Here is a 25096-nt window from a genome sequence, read left to right on the forward strand (position 1 = left end):
TCTTAATGCTAGTGAGGGGATAGGAATTAGCACCAAGTCTCAGTTCTTCAACAATAAATGTTTAATTAGTAGGTTTCGGCATAATACAAAGGTGCTTTCTCTAATCCCTCTGCTTAAGTCTGGAAAGACTGGGAAAAGCTTACTCCTGGTTTTACGAGCAATATACCTGCATAAACCAGCAACTGAGACTCAAATCACAAACATTCCACTAACTCAATCCCAGGACACAGATGACTAGTCATTCAGGGAGACTGCATGATGTTGTATTGCTTTATAAACCTTTTACAAGCACACACTTCAGATGACTTGAAAACTCAGTAGTGGCTTCCCGGGTAATGTGGCAAGCCCGAATTCATACCAATAAAACTTTTATATCGGACCAATCTACCACCTAGTATTTTAGCATTACATACTATGCAAGGAAACAGTTTTAGCAAGCCTGAAACCATATGTATTTGTTCTACCTCCTCAGGTCTCCTCAGTGACTCCACAACTGCCAGGAGCAAACGGTACCAGCTGTACACACATGTGAATATTTCTCAGGCACTTTGAGAGAATTATCTATTAAGCATAAAGATGAGAAGCCTGCTACAACATCTACTCTACTGATGTGCAGGTTGTCAGAGAAAGTGGAGGACCGTTTCTTGACCTATATTGCACATGGGTTTCTCCATAGCAAATCTACAGTCTGAATCTGATTTCAGGGATGTAGTTTTAAAATAGCAAAGCTGCATCCAGTGGCACACCAAAGAGCCGATCCTGGCTCTCAGCCCTCTCCAGCTTCTGAATCCTTGTGAGCAAGAAATGAAAGAGCTGGTCACATCCACCAAGTGGAATGAATTAGCTGCTCACAAAAGACAGCATTTCACTCAGAAACATTATTCTCTGAATACGAAAGTGACGAAAAAGTCTGTGTTTCTGTAACGTGAGCGTGTTTAAGAGTCCCCTCTGGATAATCTGTATGTAAATGAGACAACATTAGTTGCAAGCATCTCTGGGAACTTAAACCGGCTACACATTCTGAGAGTTAAGTAAAAACAGAACCACGTGAGAGAACCCCTAATTACCACATAGCAAGGGAACTGATTAAAACCATCAGGCAGAGATCCTGCGTTTCGTTAAATAAATACACCAAGTTCAGCTTTATTGTTATTCTAGCTGATGAAGGAAAAATAAATTCTACCTCTGGATTCATGAAATTACCTAAATTCAAAGACTCTCTGGCAGCAGACTTAGAACAGTTTTGTTTTTTTTTCCTAATGTTTGTATTTAAGTAGCCTACTACAGTTATTTGGCTAATATAGAATAGTGAAATAGTTAACCTCATAGCATTTTAACATTCTACACAGAGCCATTTCTTTGGCCTTCGGATGGTAGAGTGCAACTAATAAAAGAAACATTAAAATACCATTTCAATCATTTTTTTGAATCAAAAGCAGAGAAAAACTAGAGAATGTTTTGGAATGATGGACATCACCACCTCATTTATTTCCTAGCTTATAGGGTTTTTTTTGCTACACTCTGCCTACCGCATTCAGTATTCAAAACCAACTGCCAAGAGCTTGAGCAAACAACCTCAGTGAGGTCATTTCTGAGTAGCAATTTCACAGAAGGTTTACCTCATTTAGAGAAAGATGGGCATGAGTTTATAAGTAGGGAGCACAATTCTCTTGCTACCTGGAAACTCGACTTAGTTGCACTCCTCAAGAGAAAAACAGTTCATCAGTCATGTCAATGTTTGCAGTCCATAACTCACTGGTAAACAAAATGTGTTAGTCAGAATTATCTCTGTTGACACTTCCTAGTTTTTAAGCGTGATGAAAAGATGTCTTTACTTTTTTCCCTCACCAATACTACCACGAGATCCCCACATCCAGAACCAGGATGTTCGGCTAATGGGATTCTGTGCTCTGGTCTCCACACCACTCTCTCTCCAAACATTAATAATTGAGAAACAAAACAATGAAAAGATGGAAAAAGAGAGGCATGAGCACACTGTAACTTGCATGCTCACAGTACTGCTGTTTCAATTGACATAAAATTCTCTGCAGCTGCTTATCCACATATTAACAAGTTCATTTCTGTGAATGATATTCTGTGTGTAGGATCACACAAGGTTAAGACAAACCAATACCTGCTTTTGTCAGCAGCTGGTATAAGATGGCAAATATTGGAGCCACTTTTTCTAAAAAAAAATAAAAATAAAATAAAATAAAAAAATACTGAGTGAATCTCTGGTGCATGAATGTTCTTCATCATAAAGCAGCAAGTAATGAAACTAAATGATCTGCTTCTTAGTGCTTCAGTTACACAGAACGCACTTTGCCTATCTCTTAAGTTGAAAATTATGTTTAAATGAAATAAGGTCATGCCTTCAACACTGTGATGGACAGGAAGGTAGGGGAAGAGACACTGTCAACCGAAACAAGATCTCAGCCCATTGAGACCTCATGGCCAGATTTCAAAACTATTGATTTTGAAAGCGTCCAGACAGTGAAAATACTCTGATACGCTGCAGTAAAATGACAATATAGCTGTACTCAGTTGAAAGAGGTAAAGGAGTCTGTAATAGGATTTGACTGCTGCTGAGAAAACCTTAGATCTTGAATAGCAGAAATAGTTTCAATTAAATGAAAGGCTACAAGAAAACTGAGGAAACACTGCTCATACCAAATGTATGCTCACTTCAGTGATGATTTCATTTCTCTCAGGAGACTCCCTAGAGCGCTGTCTCAATTTTGTGCTCAGGCAGACAGACAGTTCTTCTTGCTTTTTTGCCATACTGCGCACAACCCCATAACCTGACCCACTGCAGCCCATCAAGCCTAAGAACTCAGCAGCACCATAAATGCCACATCCCAGCTCTGGAGTAGGCTGCAAGCAGCAGGCATGGACCCAATCAGCCCAGACTCAGTCTCACCTTGCCACAGAGCTGTCATGTAACACTTCATCCTCCCACACTTGTTTCTGTCTGACTGCACTGGAAATTCTTTGGTCCTAAGATGATGCCTAATGAAAGGCTGGTGTCCAAGTCAGGGCAAGCATGCTCTGCAGCCAAGGTTACTGGGTGTTCCTCCGGTACAAACAACAGCATGCCAAATTAACACAGATGACGTGACACTAGCACATTATATGAGGCATTCAGTACATGACTGGCTTAGGCTGCCAGCATCAAGAGGGATGCAGGTAACCTCCAGAGAGATGAGCAGAGGCTTCTTCCTGAAGATGGCCAGGGACCTAGAGAGGCCCACAAGGGGAGGATGAAGTAGCTGAGCTTGTACAAGCTGGGTATGATGACATTAAGAGGTGATTTAAAAGCAGCCTACAGCTACCAGAAGGGTAGCTGCAAAAATCAGGGCAGTCAAATTCTTCTCAGAAGTGTCAAATGCTGCACAGGGGGGCATTAGACCACCATCCGTGACTTGGGAGGCTCAGGCTGAACTCAGATAAACTTCTCTAAAAAGTGAGTTGGTTGCTCAGGGAGTGTGGAATCTTCCATGCGGAATTTTCAAGGTTTAATAAGGCTAAGCCACTCCTTACATAATCTTCTTCTGGTAAGAGTGCAGCTCTAGGTAGGAAGTTAGACTAGATGACCTGCAGGAGTTCCTCCTGATCAGCATTCCAGTGATTCTAATGTGACCAAGTAGTTACTCAGCACAGTCACAACTGCCATCTCCCAATATATTCATTTATATTCTTCCTACTCTCTGTTGGATGTAATTCAGAAGCTCACAGTTTCACAGGGAACGAATCAAAGGTGCAAACTGCCCGTTCACACAACTTCTGATGTTGTGGGGATGTAGGATGTAACAGCATGTATCAATGACATTAAAGGAAAAAACCCACAAAACATATAAAAATGAAACACTTCATTCCTTCTCCAAGTGCTGTTTTTGTTTTAGCTTATCATAAGCTGAGAAAAAGATAGAGGTGAAGAGAGGGAGAAAGTACAGCATTCAGTGTCCATAAAAATAAGCCTAATATTCATTAAAAGCCTGAACATTTGGAGCAGAAACTCATGCTTAAGCAAAGCTTAATGCTTTCAATACCACAGCCCTCTCTGTCTGAGTATTGTTATCAAAGAGTGGCTGATTACTTGCATTAGGAAGTTGAGGCCAAAGAATAATGTCTCCCAAAACAGCCAGTTGGAAAAAAAAATGCCCCAACAGCTGTGTTATTTCTGAACTACAGTTGTGGGAAAGCTGTACTATAAGGTCAGATTCTGATCTACTACATCACTGTAGATCGAGACAACCTCTACTGCAGACAGAAGCCATCCTAAATGTAAAATAAACTCAGAGTCCGGTCCATGATGTGTAGCACAGACAGCAAACTACAGCTCATTAGCATGGCTACACTGTGCCAATATTCAAACAAAATCGTTACCATGTTGGTCTTAACCTCAGCTACTAACTGCAACAAGCCATAAGTATTTTAAGAGAAGAGGCAATTCAGACCCCAAGAGATCTCATTCTGGTTCACTCCATAAGCTTCTACTAACTGTTGCATCCAATTCGGGCTGTCAGTTTCACGAACTACTATATATTAAACACCACCAGAAAGCTGACTGTGCCTTCCCAATAAAATGAAAATGCTGAGTACCTTTGGAGGTGAATGAAGCTTGATCCTGTGGTTGTGATTACAGTTTGATTTGCAGGAATAGCAGATTGTATCATGCTCCTATACAATCATAGCACAGGTTTCTGAACAAACCATTCAATCTTTTTAAAATTGCCAAACTGACTCCTTCCCCCATCTCAAAACTAATCTGCGTTTTAATAGTCGAACATCTAGCATGTAGACCTAGCAATAAGGAAGACACTGCCCTGCAAAACTTGGAGTCTAAATACAGAATAAACTCTTTGGTAAATAGAAAGCAGGGATTTTGAGGAGAGGAGAGGAAAAATATAGTTTACTCCTCTTGTCTTCCGCACTGAAATACTTGACAGAAAGAGGGGAATTTTGTGTTGGCAAGGACTGAACAAAGAGAAGCTGCTATCCCAGGACAAAAATGTGGACATGACAGCTCTAGAACACAATGAGAACTCACAGCAGCTCTATTAGGGCAGGTATTTATACAGCCTTCTTCTACTCCTACAATGAGTAAAAGGAAAACCAGTATTTCAAAAGGAGCTCCTTTTGGGTTTGCTACCAATCATATCCTAACTTAATACTCTTAACCTACAGACCTGAATACATAATGTATTTCTTAGCATCCCTGGCATTCCGATCTGAACAATTGATGCAAAAAGTATTTTAAATAATAAATGAAGGTCAAACTAAGTGATTAATGGGTTCCTTAATGTGTTATGCTGATTTTCTTCCAAAGAAAGCAGCTGCTTTATATAAACGGCTTCATTCCTCCTCAACAGCAAATCACAAGTGAAAGAAATCACTCCCACACGAGTCCTTTAAAGCTCACACTGTTCATCACTTAGCAGGCACAAAAAGTAACCTGTTGCCCCTGAATAACAGAAAAGTGTCCTCAGATGAACCAGTTTCAAACAATGAATATTACACATTTTTACAGATGTTCACTGAGCAATCTCCTCACAGACATCTAGGAAAGTATTCAGGCCAGGAAAGGAACAGATTAGTAATTCATAGACACAATCAGACACAAAATTCAAATCAGAATTTGTCTTGCAATCCCTAGCTAGGACAAATATCAAGCACAACTTTACTGTCTTCTTGTGGAAATCGCTATGGGTGACAAAGTCAGACAAAGCCCAGGCGAGCTTCATGAATATTTTTAAGCAAGAAGTATTGTGTGCTCCCATCCAGCTGGCTCAAGGGACTTGAGAACAAAAGATCTTGCCCCCCTAAGCAAAACACAGATTGAAAATACAAGTGACAGTAGCTTCTCACAATTGTGGAATATCAGAGGGAGCTATAATACACAGCAGATTGTTCAAATCAGCCTTACTCAATCACTCGAGCACTTCTTTGTTATGTACTCTCATCAGAGAGATACTTGGCAGCATTCACATATAAATCATTGGCAGCTTTTTGGATCATTTCTCTTAATGCAGAATCAGCTCAAACTCTTCAGTATTACGATGCTTCACTAGAACGCTTTTCAGCAATGTAATACACTGCTGAAGGCTCAGGCAGATGGCTTGGCTGAGACAGTTTGCAATTTGAAAAAAAAAAAAACAAAACAACACAAAAAAGTCAGTGAGTCTTTTCCAGATTATATCACATATACACAAAAAAGCCAACCAAACAACAACAACAAAAGTCAACGCTTTCAAAAATGCATCAGCTAGAAAGAACAGGGTCATGAAGCAGACTTCGTCACTGATCCCAGCCACAGGGTTATACCCTGACTAGGTCTGCTTTTATTTCTATGAGGGATTAATTGGTAGACTCAGTCTCTTTTCTTTCAGTGCAATGTCTGGCACTGTAACATGCAGAACTCACCATACTTCTGTCCTGAAGCTGAAAAGAGACCACATATAAGGCTAAGGCAAGCGGGAAGCAGTTCTGACAGCCAGAGGAAAACTTGCTGGAAAGAGCCTGGAAAATGAACCAGCCTCATGTATCGTGCTTAGATTTTAGAATTACGAAATGTGTACTGGTCTGTGAGAAATATTAGTTCACGTTCTTCATCACAAGTTTGCTAGGCTTCTGTTCTGCCAATCCAGAACATGCCACTAGCATGTCACTCTGTGTTATTGTTTTTTTCAGTTAAGAAACATCATATTTTCAAAGACTAAATTAAAAGCTGATGAAGAAATTATTCTCTCCCATCATCTGCTAAGGGAATACAAACTGAAGAGTTGTGCTCTGTTCTTCAAGCTGCTGGCAGCTTTGCTATCAGTGCAGTAAATTACTTTCAGGTTATTCTGCTTATTTTCTCAATGCTAGATACGAAAACCATGCTTTCCAAAGCAAGTCATACCAATATTCAACCTGCAAAGAAAACACACTGCTATCTCTGACACTATGATCTATCCAGATGCCTTCTTTGGGATTCCATTCAGCCAAGTTCAGTTACTATCATCGACCCTGCTTTTTTTAGCAGGCCAAAATTTAAGCTATGGCTAAAACTATCTGAAACTGCAGACCATCAGGGCTGATATCAGAACTCTCATTTTCCTCAACATTAAACTGCAGTGAAGTAGTCATAGAATTTTTATTAACTATTCCACTGTCTGTTCAGGGTTATAAGGAGGCAAAACTAGAATTAGTCAAGATTCATAACACTCAGATGTCAGAAACATATGGTCTGCTGAAGACAAATGTGGCATCAATTGCGCATTATATAAACTCAGACAAATTAGGAAGGATGTTTAGAAGAAGCTGCACACAACACAAAACAGCCTTGCTGAAGCCAATCAGCAGCTCTGAATTTTAAATGATCTGATATGGATTAAGTATTGGTTTTCTCTTAAGTCTCCACTTTTATTTTCATCTGGTAATTACATCATATCTCTACCAATAATCAAGTTTCACATGTAAGCAGGGATATTCTTGTTATATTGGCAGATATTGCACACTATTCTCCTGCTTGCTGATTTTCCCCTAAGTTTTCTTTCTTTCAAGAATGTGAAATTGCCATTAAATGAAAATTGTTTCAGATGAAAAGCTCGTCATCGCCTCTGGCAACTTATACCATGAAAAAAATATTTCAGAGTGATATTAAGTGATCATCCAGACCCAAAAATTCTCAAAATTACACCGGAAACTTTAAACAAGCTCTAAAGTGGTCACATTATGTATAATTACAAAGTCCTGCACTTTCCTTCCAAATAGTACTTCTCTACAGCAGGCCTGAGACATAGGAGAACTTAGGAGTTAAAATTCTGGTCTAAAGTTCATTTTTAAAAATATACTTGTGTCTTCTATTGACCTATAATCCAGCTAGAAACACTTCAAGTTTTCACCCTAAACTATTTATCTGAAACTATGCTTTAAACCAACCTTGGACAGATTTGTTAAGAATTAAAGAGTTAGGTGCTCCAGTTCACACTAAACGGCTCCTCGACATCAACTGCCACAAAAAGTAAAAATAAGGTATCTCACAGTGCCACTTCAGGATCAGGCCCTAGAAAGCTTTAGTTGAAATGCAGTCTCTAAGGACTGACAAAAATACTGAAAAATGTATGAAATAAGATTAATAAAATCACACTGGTACTGTGTCATGTACTGGAAACTACTCTCACAGGAGTCTTTGACTACTTCCTAGCTACATCTCTTGAACATAAGTATTGCTTAGTATCTCCTTTGCTTCCACTTTCACCTAGCGACTCTTGCAGCAAGAAAAGGTATGTTTATGACTAAACCTAGCTATTTGTTTCCAAATACATTTACATTGAAACTATTGTGCTTTTAAGGAAGGTAAGGAGTTATTCCTCTTCTCTCCACACATACTGCATATACAGAAGAACTGTCTAACAGAATAAAGCAACACTGCCCACCGAATCTTGCTTATGCAGTTGTTGATGTTAAGCATGCAGGGTGACAAACTGATCAGGAGATAGGAGACTTGCTATGTATTTGAACTGCTGCTATGTGGCTAAAAAGCTAAAAAAAAAAAAAAAAAAAAAAAAAAAAAAAAAAAAGAGATCCACATAAGAACAATAATTCCATAAGATTTGGAGTCTGCTGGGATGCTCAGTGCTAGTCCTTGTCTGTGCTGTCACACAAATTCTATCGAGAATGCAGAGTTCTGAGCTCACTTCATTATGTTTGGCACATGGTGAGTCCAAATGACCAACTGCAGCTCCAGGTGAGCAGAATCCCTGGCAAAATTCACACAAAAGATTTTTTCTGCGCACTGCGCAGCAGCTCCTAACATTAAGGCTGAGGACAAACATTTGTGCAGACACCAGGTGAGGCAACAAGCTTCTCTGGGCTTCTTGGGGAGTCCATAGTAAGACGGACAGCATCAGGGAGAGATTCAGCTCTGCTAAGCTAATACCCCCTGTGTGTCTTCACAGACCATGTGCAGAGAGGAAGCAGTGGTGGGCGACTGCTCATTTGTTTGATGTGCAGAGACAAGCCCCCGTGGTTACTTCGTATACTTTGGAGGCCTGATTCTCCATTGCTTTACTCTTCTGTCAGGCCAACGTGGCCAATTAACTGCTGGTTGAATCAGGCCCCTCATATGTAAATGGATCATTTGAAATTATACACATTACTTTACACGGAAAAAATTCCAGCTTTCAAAAAAATAAGCATATAAAATATAAAAAGACATTTAAAGTACACATGCGCATGCACACACAAGTCAGTTTTACTTTACCCTGCCTGTTCAGTAGAACAGATAGCCTGTTCTCTGACTCTCTTTTAACTGCAAACCTTATACTAGCTCTGTATATTTTGGACCCTTTCCCATCCTACCATGATTTCCTGTCTGAGTCTGCAGCCCATGGCAACAGCAGAAAATTGGAGAGCAGGCTCTGCAGATGGTGGTAGGCCCAACACCCTGTGCCAATTTAGTATCTTCTTCCATAACATGTGTGTTATCTAAGTCTTAGCTACAGGGAAGGGTTACCTTCCGGCTAATAAATTATACTAATTTTTATTTATAAACTGTGCTTGCCTTAGGGAAGCTCTGGCCTTTTGCAGTGCACATAAGAAAAAAAAATATCAAAACAATTCAGGAACACACAGCCTTACATATATATCATCATGCTATAAAAGGAAAATGATACTCTGAACTGCTGTCAAGGAATAAGAAAACTGGTGGTTTTATCACTTCATCCCAGCAGGTGACAGCTCACTGGGACTGTTTAAAAACAAAACAAAACAGCCCCCTCCCCAGATTTATTGACATACAGCACATACATCATCCCACAAAACAACCTGTGACGAAAAATGCAATTTCACATCAGCAACAAAACTTTGAGAGCCAAGATTATACACACGGGGAAAAGGTGCCAGAAACAACTCTGGAGCTGTATTCCAACAGGAAATCTAGTATTAGCATGAATCTTCCTTGAGTGGCTTTCATAAAAGACTTTGTATTGCCCTGCTCTGACACCCTCTGGGGGGGTGTATGGAAAACCAGACACGTTTTTCAAGGAGCAATATTGGAAAAGCACGCACTGTTGGAGTCACCTGCTCACTGGTGAGTCTGCAGAACCACATCAGCATGTAGATGCAATAAATCCTGTCAGCTCCTGGCACAGTAGGAAGTATTACTCATGAGACTAAAGCTTCTCCCACTTTAACATGTAAAGCCCAGTAGCTTTAGATGCAAAGTGCTGAAACAAAAATACCTCACGCAGACAGGTGGCCTCAATCCAAGTGATTTCAGTGGAAGATCCCCAGCAACTGCTTAGGAAACAATCTACTCTCTTCTGATGAGTAAAATCATACCTTTGCCATTACAGTGAATCACAGACTAAAACTGATGAGCCACTGCCATATTCCATAATGAAAGTCTCTGATCTCACAGCACTAGTAAACAAATATAGTACACTGGTACACAAGCATAGTACTCTGATCCAGCTTTTACTCTGTATGATGCCATCAAGCCTAGTTCTCAACTCTTATCCATATTCTTGACTTCTTGCCTTCGCCTTCTACTTACACCACTAAAGATATAATCATTATTAGGAACTAAGAGATTCACAAACCTATGTTCTGGGAGAAAAATGCAAGGTTCACAGCATCTTCCCAAATGCCTGTTTCTCCTCAGTTTAAGTTAGACATATCCCTTGCATCAAGCAATCACAGAAAAGCAACCAAATCAACCATCCTTCCTTCTTCCTTCTACTCATGACATGCAGTGCAGGAAACAAACATTTCAGTGTGTCATAATGTAGTCATAAGTGCAATTATGTACACTGACAAGAGATTTATGAGTGTATGTTTGAAGACCTGTATTTGTGCAGGGAACCAGGTTAACTATATCCCTGCCAAATGCTTGAACTGAAAATTCTCTGCATTTTCAACACAGCATACGGAGTCATAGCAAGATCAATTAGCCTCCCAAATTCAGATTTATCGTCAATTTAGTTGATCATTCTTAAGAAAAAGTCAGATTTTTTTTTTCCTGCAAATCTCAATTCATTTTCACAAGTAACAAGAATTTGATTTAATCATGTCCTGAATACTCACCACCGAAATCAAAAGAAGCATGAAACAAGAAGCAAGAACTAATAGAGCATTTTCAAAGGGTTGTGCTGTGTTGTTTTTTTCCCCCCCTAATTACAGATGTACTACCTCAAAAGAAGAAAAACCCCAGTAATAACTGGGAGAAAAGAAGCAGTATTTGCTACTCTGGATTCTGATCAAAGGTGCATTCAAGCTAATGGAAGTGATTCCTTTCTCTCTGTCAAAACTAAACTTTAAGGTAAGCAGTACTTCTCAGACACTGAGCCTGCTTTCAGTAGTAGCTCCTTGTGAACAATTCTGTCAGTTTTCCTACTTGCTGGTCTTACTGTCATCACCCTCAAGTATCACATCAGTTTAGACAAAACTGATAAAGTAATATTCACTAAAGCCCAGACTTCTACACATACTGTCAAAACATAAGAGAACTTTGTATGACACTTCTTGGAAGAAAATCCATAAAACTACAGACAAGCTTTAGATGTCTTCATATATTGATAACAGAAGGAAATGGTTTATCTTTATTAGTTGTTTTTAATATGACTGTGTTGCTTACTATTATAGCTTTCTATCTTCTTCCTCCCACTCTAAATTAAACAATCACTTCAGTGTAGGCATCCAAAGGCACCTTATAAATTTGAAATAACAACTTACAAGTACTAGGATCCATACTAAGACCATAACCAAGCTGTACCAGTTCAAATCTGGAGAGATTTTTATGATCCTTATCCTGGCAGTTTTGTTTAGTCTAAGCTCAGCACAAGAACAGGGCATGTATGTTGAAAGGAAAGATAACATTCAGAATTAAAGAGCAGAAATTCAGAATGCAATTAACCAGACATTATATCCAACCCCTTAAAAGGAAATAATTTTTGTTATATAGTATCCTTGTGTTATTATACATCCTTAACATTTTGCTTAGATCTGTGGTATTAACTCAGGAAATTGAAAAAAAAAAACGAAGGAAGAAAGGAAACCTCTCAACCATTTGTGATGCATAAACAGACGAGTATTTCTGAGGACAAATTTATGGTGTGCAACAATAATGTTTCTCATTGTTCACATTAATGATTCTTCCCAATCTCAGCATACAGTAAAACACTCCAAAATATTATCTGTCACAAAAACGCACGTAAAATCCAAGGCATTTGGCATGTTCCTACTGATCTCCTCCTAAGGTTTCTTCGACAAATTCTGAAGAATTGAAAGGGATGTGAAGCCAATGGAGCTAAAATCATTTCCCCATCTTTACAACCAAATAATCCTCTCAGATACCTGAAAAGACCAAGCACTCTATACACTGTACAGGCAAGGTTCCCTCAGCCTCAAGAGAAAGATACCCAGGCTGTGACAACATTTTCAGAAGGCAATAAAGGGTTGCACATTAATTCCAGCAAGAGTCAGACTCACAAGTGACCAAAGGACACCCTCAAAGACAGCACTCCAAAATGACCGTATGCAGACAGGTGCTCTCTGCCTTCCTGCACTTACACATACCTACGGCAGAAACGTGTCCTCACACCTGTGTTCCTCACAAGCTACAGAAGCATGCTGCTTCCCCAGCCATAAGGGGCAGCTGAGTGCACTATTTCAATAGTTGCACTATTTCAAGTGGAAGAGAGAGGTTAAAAGAGACTGCAGGACTGTCAGTGGCTTACCCAGAGTCAAAGTTAAAGATGAGTGAACTGTCCCGATGCAGCTAGACAACTGTTGTTTTTTGGGGATTTTTTGCTTTAATCTGTTTGCTTTGTCATCAGGCTGTACTGTATGGTGTATTAGACAGCCATTTAATTAAAGCAAACCAAACAAAACTGTATTTATAATAAATCCATAAGTTCTATTAAAACAACAAGAAGCAAAAAAAAAAACTCTGAAGAAAGACTAAGAGGCTAAACTGGCCCACTTCCCTGTCTCAGCAATTTGCCAATACTCAACTCCTGACCTTCAGCTGAAAGAGTAATGTGCTTTTCTCAACAGCACTAAAATGTAAATACCAGAGGAAAAATCAATTCACTGTCATTTTGGAATTAAGAAATAAAATAAATCCAGAGCTATACAGAGCCAAGAAAATAATAATTAAGTCTCTGTTTAGCTTTTTAACGTATAAGAAGTTCCAGCATAAACATACAGTTACATTTTCTTTTTTATTCTTCAGGTCCCAGTCAGAAGTCTGTAGATTGGTCTAGAATAAAAAGTGATAAAAGGATCCAACACGAACTGCAAGACTGTAAGCACTACAGAAAAGGACAAGCGGATTATGTCTTTCATGGTGTTTCTTCCCTCTCATCCCTGTAATATCATAAACAATATTTACTTTGATCTTACATAACCCCCTAGCAAATTCACCAGTTGTTATAAGTCTCCATGCATCAACTGAAAAGCTCGTCTGAAATGTTTATTTGGCTCCAGCTTAGTCTTCAGCTCACGATTATACCATAGATGTCCTTAACCATCATGAGCATTTTGGTGTCACTCCAGGAGAGCTACAGCAATTACTAATGCACTTTTTTTTTTGTTGTTGTTGTTTATATCAAGACTTCTTCATTTCTGCAATGGAAGAGAGAAATGCAGTCTCCTAATTGATTGCAATGTTACAAAAAAGCATTAGCTTTAGCTTTGTTTTTTTAAGCTCTCCCCTAAAAACAAACACCACAAAAATTCCACAAAAGCAATGCTTAGACTTTAATTTCACTTCTACACACCCAGCAGAACACCTGTCGATAGCCAAGATGCATCTTCTCGGTGGAAGACAGCATAGTTTGCACACCGTAAGAGGGAAAGCTTGATATGAAATAGGAGTGATGTACACCAACCTAAGATGATTAAGATGTTTTCCCATTTACTGACTTGATCATTCCTGAAAACTCTTTGCAAACTGAATCAATGACACCTTACGGCATGTTCCAGAAGGTGGTGATGTGAACTGAGGCATAAAGCTGGTAAAGTAGCCTAGTGAACATCAGACAATTTAAAAAAAAAAAAAAAAATGGTTCAGGTGCAATAATAGGACAAGTACAAGACCTACAAGTGCTCTGGCTTACAACTAACCTAAGTTATCTGAATTAAATGCATATATAACACCAGACAGTTTTTGTTTATTCAACAGGAAATTAAATAAATTCACAACTCATGTGACCAGAGTTAATTATTTTCATGGATTACAGCCCACAATCTGGGCTTTGCTGAGAGTCTACTTCAGAGATAAGAGCATAAAAAAGATCAATTCCAAGCAACTGCCTCTTAGAGGACCACCACCACAAAAACTGTCAGCCAGACTATAGCTCTGGAAATCACACAAGTAATAGGTTTCCAGCAAATGAGGAGGAAGCTAACAATTCTAAATTACTTTCGTCTGCACATAGCATGTCAGCAGGTAGATTTTAAAAGAGAAGGACTTACTAGTTTGCAATTTCATTTAACTTGTATTTAAAGGCCTGAGCCTTAGTTTCCAGTCATGAAAATGACAGCAGTTACAGCACACCCTTCCCTCAGAAGCTATTTTCAAACTATTAATTCTATTCCACATACTCCACGCCCACAAAAGCTGCAACAACCCAGCAGGCTACAGGCAGGTATAACACAGGCAGACACTTTAATTAGAGACTCAGCCATGCCCTGCCCGTAGCTGGCCAGTCCCAACACTGAGCTCTCCTCACTCAATGTGCCAACCATACCAAATCATACCAACTGAAGCCAAAGACTTCCTAAGTACTAGGATGAGATCACAACGCCAGCTTTATTTGTGACCTAAGTCAGAAGGCAAGTCTGGATGCGTTTGGGTGGAAGGAACAAACCTTAACTTCATCTATCAGCATTTGCGCATCTTCTCCTCTATTGTTACCTTCCCTTGATAAGGACTTGACTGTCAACAAGACTTCATTTTAAAGGCTTTCCTTGCTCACAAATGCACGGCTTTGTCCTTAAATCGACACTGATACTCCTAACTGTGTCTAGCAATAGTATTTCTTTAAACTCATGTTCTCTAAGGGAAGCAATCAGATGAATCAAAAGAAGGAATCAAACAAATAAATCAAGAAATCATGAAGTCACCATATTCCTGGTTTTACTACTATCACAAACTTGCTTAGATTTAAGCGGATGTCAAGTGTCAGGCACTTATATATTCAAAACAACATGGAAATTAGTCCCACTGAAACAAGAGCATAAGAAATAATTGATTGTTTATCAGCCAGCATCCTAAGAGTTGAATGTAAGCAGACATTTTCTCACGCTGCCTAGTGGTGGAGTAGAACTTACCATGCAAGGTAGTTTTCCACTCACTGTCCTGAGTGTAAGACTGCAAAGCAAAACTACTCAGCCTGTAAGGGTGTGAAGATATTTATAAACACTGACCACATGCACTAACTTGAAAAGTTTAACATTTACTACATAAGAGCTTGTTTCCAAACATTCAAGGGAATACAGATCGGTGAGGAATTTGCTGGGCACTTCTGAGTAGCTAGAGAGTTCTTAGTTTTGTTTTTCTTATTTAGAATCTTCTTTTCATTTCAATGGCTCGAGATAGTTGGTCAAGATAAACACCTACTGATTTTGCATTTTATATTAAGGACACCACAGCAAAACAATAATACCTTTAGCCTTATTGTTCCATTTTCTTACACTGCCATAAGTATCTTTAAACATGAACTCACTTTTAGTTCAACCTTAAGATCTTTGGTTGAAGTTTCCAAGCACGAGTATTTTTTGGGCCTCCTTTCCTTCAGAAGTAACTTAGATACTTCAGTCCTAAGCTCATGCCCCTCAGCAACTCAGTAATTGCATAAGTGAATTTTACTCAGTCTATTGTATGTAGGCATTTTCAGTACTTCACTTTTTACATTTCACGTAACACAAGGCTTTATAAGTTTAAACATCAGCATCGTATACTCACGCATTGCAACACCTGGCTAGCAAGGGTGACAGAAAAATGAAAGAGATAAGGCAGGAAGCTCTAGATGGGCCAAATAGTATGATACCAAATCATACTAGGTATAGGCACACAAATCAATTATTAAGGCAGGAAAGTGTTACAACATTAATACTGAAATCTCACCTCAATGCCATTAACATAATTTATTCAAAATGCACTTCCTCCTATGGTAGTGCTGAAACTGTCTTAGGAAAAACTCCAAATCAAGTAGAATTAAGATTTCTGAACAATTCTAATATATATAACATCTGTGCACTGGGTGAGAGCTCAAGAAAGAGGATGAAATCTGTAATGACAGTAATCAATTAGGGAAGTTCGCTGACAATCATCAGCACTCCCTGGATTAAGAAAATTCTGTCTTGGTCTCAAGAGCAGGTAGGCAGTTCATACTTGTAGCTTTAGCAGCAATCCAAACAGCAATAGACATCAGTCTGAATACCACAGGACATAAACTTTTTTTTCTCCACTCCAGAAGTTCCTTCTGCACAGACCTGGCTCCTCAGTTTCAGAGGAATAAGTTGTCACCAACATTGATTCCACTTGAAATAATCCAAATATCAGCCTTTGCAGATAGCAGTTACATACCGAGGGAGTTTCAATGCTTGATCTGAAACCAAATGAACTGAATGGATCCAAATTTTATTGCCACTGTGTAATATCAGCAATTTGAAAGAATAATTTAAGCCAGCATAACTACATTGTTTGTTTTACTACCTGAAAAATATGTATGCACGTATAAACCCACTATAAAGAAAGAAGTAATAGGTATTTTAGCTTTACTTGATCTTCCTCCTAAGATTCATATCTGCAGATTTTTATATTTTTAATTGTGCATCTAGTGGTTTGCATTTATAACAGACACGAACATGTATATACAAGCACTAACATTAGGCTCAGAGAATTTGTCCCTGTGGGTTTGTGGATACAAATCCAGGTACTTGTGGGAGTAGAAGCACACAAGATATGCTGAAGTATGTTTGTACAGAGGTGAACAAGCTGTAATTCAAACAAGATCATGGCTACAGCCATCTCATTTGCCATGGAAACATGCGTGAGGATCTAACATCTTCCTGCCTAGGAAGCCTGGTAAGGAATATGTGAGCACAGCAAAATGCACTCAACCTGACCCAATAAACAGAAGTTGCATAGCGAGGCCAATGCATCAGTTATGCTGTATACAGGCTGAAAAATCAGCAGCCATTTTTAAATCACAGCATCAGGTAAGTTGGAAAAGACCTTCAAGGTCAACAAGTCCAACCATCAGCCTGAGCAACCAAGTCCCATCACTAAAGCATGTCCCTCAGTGCCACATCCATGCCTCAAATACCTCCAGTTGCCAAGACTCCCCCACTTCCCTGGGCAGCTGCTCCAATGCTTGATCACCATCTTGTGAACAAAATATTCCTGGCAACAATCTGAACCACCCCTGGTCACCTTGAGACTATTTTCTCTCATCCAACCACTTATGATCTTTTCTCTAGGCTTCTGGATTTTCAGCCAATGCACTAATGAGGCTGCCAGACAGCCAGGTACTCAAAGGACACCTTCCTATCCACTTCAATGGAGGGATGGATGGCCTTTTATCCACTCTCCCATCTATGTACCTGAGCCTGCCCCCACACAATAAGAGGCACGATCCAAGAGCATTCCAGCCCAAAGACATTTATTCACATTAGCAAGGGCAGGAGAAGTTCCCCAGCCCACAGAAAGCTTTCAGCCAGTGCAGTGTTAACAGAAGATGGCTTAGCTTGCCAGCAGGTGCAAATGAAATCCTGTCCCATGTCTACCAAGCAAGCTGATCAGGTATTAGGGGAGCCCAGAGCAGAGATTAGACACAGCTGTGTGATTCACAGCTATAACCAAGGAGCTTCAAACCACTGCTTAAGATGTATGCATTTCTGTTAGACCATGATATGACACAGAAGACAGATGTGGTGGTTTATTTATTTTAAATGATTTGTACACAAGCTGACGTACAGCTGCATTTCTTCTCAGCATAGCTTATTGATGGCAGTTGCAGCTCCCTTCCTCAAAATAACGCCCTCCCAGCATGCAGCTTTGCTCAGTACTTGTGAAGCTGATAGCTTATTAAAATTGATGAGGCTCTTTATGAGCACACCGGTTTGTTCAGTTCAGATAACAAAAGGACATTCACTGAGAAGTCACAAATGTATTCTTTCAGTGCTGGGTCTCAGTACAGCACAAGACTACTCTGAAATAAAACACATTTCACACCAGCTAAATAACTACAAAAGTAATTTTTAAGAATGGTGTTGCTCTAAAGAAAAAAAAATCTCAATGCCAAAATCAGCACTAAATTTTAACCTATATAGGCACAATGAGATACACGAAAGAAAATCAGGCTAGTGAGACTAAACCCTACAGCCATGCTCGACTCTTGGTAGACAGTCCTGTAGTGTTGACTATCGCAGAGTAAAAACCTCATCTGTGGAATAACTCTATAAAATAATAATAATAATAATAATAATAATAAAGAGCATCTTTTCAAAGAAAAATGAACTTATTTCAGACTCTGTTTTTACTGCTTGCTGGCTAAACAATTAACATGCTAACTCATTGATTAGTTCATCCACAGAGACCCTAAAGTGTCTCAGCTGAGAAGTACATGAAGAAACTGCATTACTGAGTTAAATTCTTTTTCTTTTTCTGCAGGAACATCTGTCAACACTTACATCTCCAGAACATCAGGATGTGCTGATGCATAAAATCGCACAGCAGGTGTATCGGCTGCCACAGGAGCATTCAGCAATAACCAGAGACTTCAGTACAACCTAAGTGCTGTTGTTAATAGCACAGTAGTATCAAAACATATCTGAAGCATTGACAGTTCAGATTCTAACAAATTACACATCAGTCAAATCAAGTAGAAGAATCACATTTCCAAGGTCAGTTCACATTTCTTCTAGTCTCCCAGCAAATGTTTTAAATGAGTTGACTCTGATATTCCAAGATAGAATGTGTAAAATTCCCTGTGAAACTACCGGATGCATTCTCTACTTCTGCTTTATCAATCCAAGGGATATCATACATCTCCACCTAGTTTAAAATGGAAAAAGAAACACGTATGCCAAGTTATGAGACTCGGAAAAAAAAAAGAACCAACAAAAAACATTCCAGTTGCTATGCTGTTCAGCAGCTGCTAATCACTTCTGTTGCCTTTAAAGATGTTTCACTTTTCTTCCAACTTGCACTGCATTATTTTGCAACATCCCACCCAGACTCCAAGAACACTTAGCCCTGGGACGTGTTAACATACCCAGGGAGCACCACAGAGCCCACAAGCTCAGGTGGCATTCCTGCTTCAAGGACAGAACTCACAGAAACAGAAACTACCTCACAGATACTACGGATTGTTGATTAAAGAACAGCTTCATAGAGAGGGTAAAACAAATAAATAAACAAACCATAGATTATTGTTTATTTAAAAATAAAACTGAAATCCCCCTTAAGCATCTAGAGAGCTTTAAGCTTCACTCTTCACACACCAGGTGTTAATTAAAATGTTTGTTATAATAAACACTAAGCTTCCAGCCTCCAAAGCCATAAGAATACCTACTGGACTACTTTATTTGATGGGAGATTAGCTGCAGAAGGAGAACAGGTCTAAATACCAGTCTCTCAGGAACTTAGAAAGATTCATGTGTTCACTTACTGTTTCTTAGACTCCAAGGAAGCATGCTATCCTGATCTAATAATGAAAACCGTATTCAATAGATCTTAATGCCATAAAGGTCCATTATGATAATCCAGTGCAATCTTCTGCATAGTACACTGCCAAGGATTTCATACAGAGATTGCAATGCTTGACTGGAGTTGGAACTTAACCTCTAAGAGCTTTTTATCTCTAGCATCAAACTCAGTACTATAAGACAAAACCCAACAAACCTGTGCCAAGTTTGGAATTTACAAGTACTCCATTAAAATGTTCTTACTGTAAAAAGAAACCAAGACAACAGTAAAGCAGTGAAGACTGTTCCTTACTCTGGAATAAATCCAGTTATTTTACCACTAGATCTACCTCAGATGTAAATTAAGGACAAAATCATTTGAGAGTGCAGTGGAGAGCGATGTGAATACTAGTAATTTACAATTCCTATGGGGAGAAAGAATAAGCAAGGTATTTCAAGCTTTTTGCATCCACAGTGTGACCTTACAATTGCAAGGAAAGCCATTTAGAAGATTCACTGACTTGTGTCAGGTGAAATACTTGTGACAGACTGTCACAGGAAATCACAGTGTACCTTCATATGCACTTCATTCAATTTTCAGACTTAAAAAAAAAAAAGCATTCAATTATTGACAGAATTGATCTGAAAGACAAGAGCAACAAAGAGAGAAGCCAACCCCCCCATGGCCAATGACTGCTTGGTATTGCACTACACAAGCGTTATCGTAACTGACCATTTGCTGTTTTGAATATTTATAAGCATTCCCTGCACAGTCACTCCAACTTTCATTGAGCACCAGCTTCCAAGCATTCACTGCCCTTTTTCCAAGAAAGATCTCTCTTAAGAAAGAGGAAAAAAAATATATAAGAAAAAAATCTCTGCAAAGGACTGACTTCCTTTTACACACAGAAATAGACAGGAGCACTGAACTCAGAACATCTCGAGTGACAAACAGAATCACAGTATTTTATTCTACCTTACAATGAACAAGAGAGGGAACTGAGTCCTATTTTTGTACCTGGAGACAAATACTCCCACAGGATTATGATAAACATTTTGGCAGAAGACAAGACATCCCCATACCTTTATAGACTTGTAACAAAGAATTCGTAGTTCAAAAACTAGATGTCTGCCTGTCTGATATGGTTACATATTGTACCAGCACCAGGAGCACAGCCCAGGCTCCTGGAATTTATTTCACATGCATTAATCACTGGACAGAGTGCAGATAGAGGACATGAGAGGGTTTGTGAGCAGCCATCCTCCTACAAAGCAAGAACGAAGCAGGCTGACATGATGTGGATATGCTGCAGCACTGCACCTCTGCACTATGGATCTGAATCACTGTTACTGTTTGGACACCAAGTAACAGTGGGCTGTCAATGCACCCACAGAACAGAAGTCAAGGGAGCCAACCTTTCCCTTTTAAAGTATTTCATTAGCAACATTCACCGGATGTATCTCTGTGCCTCAGAAAATCTGCTCCTTGTCTCTTGCCATGAGATTACCTTTTGCAGAGGATCTAGACACTTGGTTTTATACACAGTTAAAACAGGAAGGTATTCTGCGTGGAACGCCTGATTGTAACAATGAGGCCAGCAAAGGCCATGAAACTGTGTGGATAGACTACTTGTCCAAATTAAATGTTTCTCTAAATTTTCCACAAAAAAAAAAAATATGGTGCTCCTCAATGTGACGATGCAAAACAAACAGTACAGGTTCTCAACAGAACTGTCAAGACTTAAGCCTTTCAAATTGCTCCTCGTTGTTTTAAGTGGAGGTCAAAATTCCTCTGTCTGGTTATTTCCTCAACTGTTAAAAAAAAAAAAAACAAAAACAAAAAACCACCAACTGCTTTCTGAACAAGTTACAGACGTACCTTAATGCTATGTTATTCTCATTACCAAGGCACCATCCCACATACTCATTTTGGCAAGCCAAGCTCAAGCTCGTTTATGACATGAGTGCAATTATAACACAGACTTCTGGTGAGCAAGAAGCAAGTCTAAGTGAGAAGCAGTTAGACATTTCTGTTCAGAAACTAAATTTCACTACCGCAAAGGAAAAAAAGACCTCAATGTTGTTTTCCCTCTCCAGGCTGTATGTGGGAACAGCATCTTTAAGACGAAACTGCGAAATTGTCAGTGTGACTTATTACACATTGGCAGGAGACCAAAGTAAACTTTGTTCAAAACTGTATTTTTCAGAAGAGCATCTCGCAACGCACATTTCACCCTCTGAGCGCCAAGAAGCAACGCTCACATGCCAGTTTGAGCAGGAACACTCCCAGCAGCAGCTGGTAGAAAGTCAGAAGACATCTGTTAAGTCAGCAGGGCTTGGCTTCCCACCACCTTCGCACCTCATATAAACTGGTATGCCCTAAGAAAGCGGTGTCATTCCAGTCTGGTAGACATCCACTTTGTGTGTGCACAGGACGCTATCTGGGCACAATTCTGATGAAAAGCAAAACAAACAAACAAAAAACAACCTAAAAAAACCCAAGCCCATGGAAAGCATCTGTTTTAACGTGACATTTGCTGAGATGAAGGCTGGCCCTTACCGTTAGCGTTCTTCCCACAGATGAGGTGCTCGTACGGCTGCAGCACTCCCCAGAGCTCAGCATCGTTGTTGATCACCATCTCCAGGATTTCAGCCGAGATCTCCCCTCCACCGCCGTCCGGGCTCTGACTCGCCAGAACCCTGCCCTTGATCTCTTCTACCAGGTTCTCCATGCAAGCGGTCAAGGAGATGGCCGCGTATTCGTGGATCCTGACCGAGATCCTGGTATCCACCATCCACCTGAAGAACCTCCCCACCGAGAAGGTCAGCCCGCACCTGGCCGATTTGCCCTTCCTCAGCCCGTCCCCGGCGCTCATGCTGTAGAGGGAGAGCGCCCTGACGGCGGCCAGCACGCAGCTCTCGGCCAGCGCCCAGCTCTGGATGAGCTTGACGGCGCTCTGCACCTCGAAGCGGGTGCACTTGGAGTGCATGACGCTCAGGCGCTGGGCCTCCCTGGAGACGCGGATCAGAGCGCGTCTCAGCAGCTGGGAGAGCCGCCGGACGGCCTCGACGGAGAAGGGCCTGCCGCTCCCGTCCCCCTTCGCCTTTCGGAGTATTCTTCCGATGTCTTCATCGCTCCAAGGGTACTCCTCCAGATCCGGCAGCCTCGGGCACTTGGAAAAGATATCGGCGACCTCGGGGTCCTCCGGCAGCACCGTGTTCACCGTATCCCAGCTGTTATTCCGACTGTTCATGGAGCCCGAGTAGTACCACCAGTTGCCCCTGTGCTGAGAAGAGGTGAAGGCTTGGGAGTTGGACTTGGACGAGGAGAGGCTGAGGGACCTGCAGGAATCCCCTGCCCCATAACCAGAGTCCAGAGTCAGATCCTCCAGGGTCTTCAGAGTAGAGCTGTATATCCCAGCCATAGGAAAGTCGGGCGGGCCAAACGCGAGGCGCGCGAAAGGTGAGGCCGGAGCGGATCCCTCCTGCGCTCAGCGACCCGGAGCCTCCGGCCGAGCAGCGGCGTAGCGGGCGGGAGCTCCCTCGGCACGCCGGCTCCGCCGAGGACCGGCTACCTCCATGCCGCGGGCCGGCTGCGCTCGGCCATCTTCCGTCCCAGAGCGGCCGGCGGCGGCGGACGGAGGGGCGGCGGCGGACCGGGCGGCTCGCGAGGCCCCGGAGCGGGCGCGAGGCGGGCTGCGCGCGAGCCGCTCGGCGGGACACTTGCGGCGGCTCCGAGTCAACTTCTCCGCCGCGCCTCCGCCGGGCGCCCCGCACGGCCGCATGCAAACGAGCTGTGGGGAGAGGCACCAATCGGCGGCGCCGACGGGGATCGTCTCCGCCAGTGGAAGCCGAGCTGGGCGGCGAGTATGCAAAGCGCGCGGGTGGGCGGGGCGCGGAGGGGACGCGAGGACAGCCGGGCGCGCGGCTGCGGATCCGCGAGAGCGCAGCGCTGCTTTGCGCCGCTCTCGGCGGGGCGACGCGTGCCTCCCCGGTGCCGCCAGCACAGCGCAGCCCCGGCCGAGCCGCGAGAGAAAGCCGCCTTTGTGGCGGTCGTCTTCCGCCTTCGCCAGCCCCTCTTCGAGAGCCATCCGAAGCGGCTCCCGATGTTTCCCCGCTTTCTCGGATCGAGGGTCGCGCACGCCCGGTTCGCACCCCCCCGCTCCTCCGCCGGGACCAGCGGCTGAATGGGGGATTGTGCGGGCTGCGGCATGCCGGGCTGTGAAAGGAGCCTTTGTGCGGCCGTTTACACAGCCCCGACCTTGAACCGCGCAGTGCGAGCGGCGTCCGGCAGCGCCCCCCAGCCCCTTCGGGTCGGCAGCTGCAGCGCGGGACGAGGGCGCCACCTGGCTGCAGCACGGCGCCACGTGCGCGGCTGCCCCACCTCGAGCAGCGCTGCAGCTTCCCCGCACCGAGGACCGCGTTCCGCGTTCCGGATCCTTAACCTTCTTCCAGTCACTTGAAAATAAAGCACCTCAGCACTTTATTTGTGCTCCACGGGTGGTTCAGAAATAGGATTTTTTTTTCCCCTACATCTTTCTAGTACCTCAGTTATCAATTCAAGCTTCTCCATTTTGTTGGACTTTTCAGGCCTGAGCGCTGTGCTTAAGAGCAAGACCAATAAAGACACCAGAGCTGGCCAAACACGTGGTAATAAGCACCTAAATGTAAGACGAGGCATTACTGATTCAAAGTAAGCTGTTGCAGGTCCTGTGCATTCAGTCAGTATGCTTGTTTTGCAAAACACTGCCTTCCCTCTTTCACATCCATATTTAATCCTGTATGTTAGGTACAGAATGCTGCCAAGTTCTTCCCCTTAAATTTGCTTTGTTCCCACATAGTGCCCAGACCCATCTGGACCACAGCTGCCGAAGTCCTCTTGTTCACTTCCACCCCCTTTATGCCCCCCTATGTGTCCCCTATGTCCTGAAAGCACCAGCACTATGCTTTAATTCCTTGCCTAACACATCAGATTGTACACATCCTCCTTTCCCCTCCACCCCCATCTTCACGCTAAACCCTGTAGGAATAAAAATCAGATGGGGAGAACAATCTGTCATCTCTCACACTAAAAGGCCTTTGTGCTTTGTCCTGTGATGCCCATTCACAAAGCTTGCTCTAAATTTCTAAGGTTCTGCCTGCTTCTGCTGAGTCACACTATGACAAAATGAAACATGAATTGCTGAGAATTGCTACCTGGTTGACCAGCAGAAACTTTATTATTTAAAGAAAATGCAGCGGTGTGTTTATATACAGCTTTACATTTCTACATGTCACATCTACCATTCTCACTATCACGTCCCCTCTCCTCCTGTACAGTTTGTTATTCCTACAATGCCAAGTAATTTAACACCACAAAAATCACCCAACTTAACAGCACTATCTGCTTTCTTAACTCCCTCAAGCAGTA

General features: G+C 41.7%; 1 protein-coding gene across 1 annotated transcript in view; it reads right to left on the reverse strand.

Moving 5' to 3' along the window:
* The window catches only part of ABTB2 (ankyrin repeat and BTB domain containing 2), a 131722-nt gene extending 108413 nt beyond the window's left edge, over window positions 1-23309 (reverse strand). The window contains exon 1 of the mRNA XM_052693128.1: window positions 22247-23309. Within this exon, the coding sequence (XP_052549088.1) occupies window positions 22247-23111 (865 nt within the window). The 5' untranslated portion in view covers window positions 23112-23309. The remainder of the gene's footprint in view (window positions 1-22246) is intronic.
* Between the last annotated feature and the right edge of the window lie 1787 nt (window positions 23310-25096).

The sequence above is a fragment of the Tympanuchus pallidicinctus genome, unplaced genomic scaffold (assembly GCF_026119805.1).
Source record: "Tympanuchus pallidicinctus isolate F22 unplaced genomic scaffold, pur_lepc_1.0 scaffold3, whole genome shotgun sequence".
Classification (NCBI taxonomy): domain Eukaryota; kingdom Metazoa; phylum Chordata; class Aves; order Galliformes; family Phasianidae; genus Tympanuchus; species Tympanuchus pallidicinctus.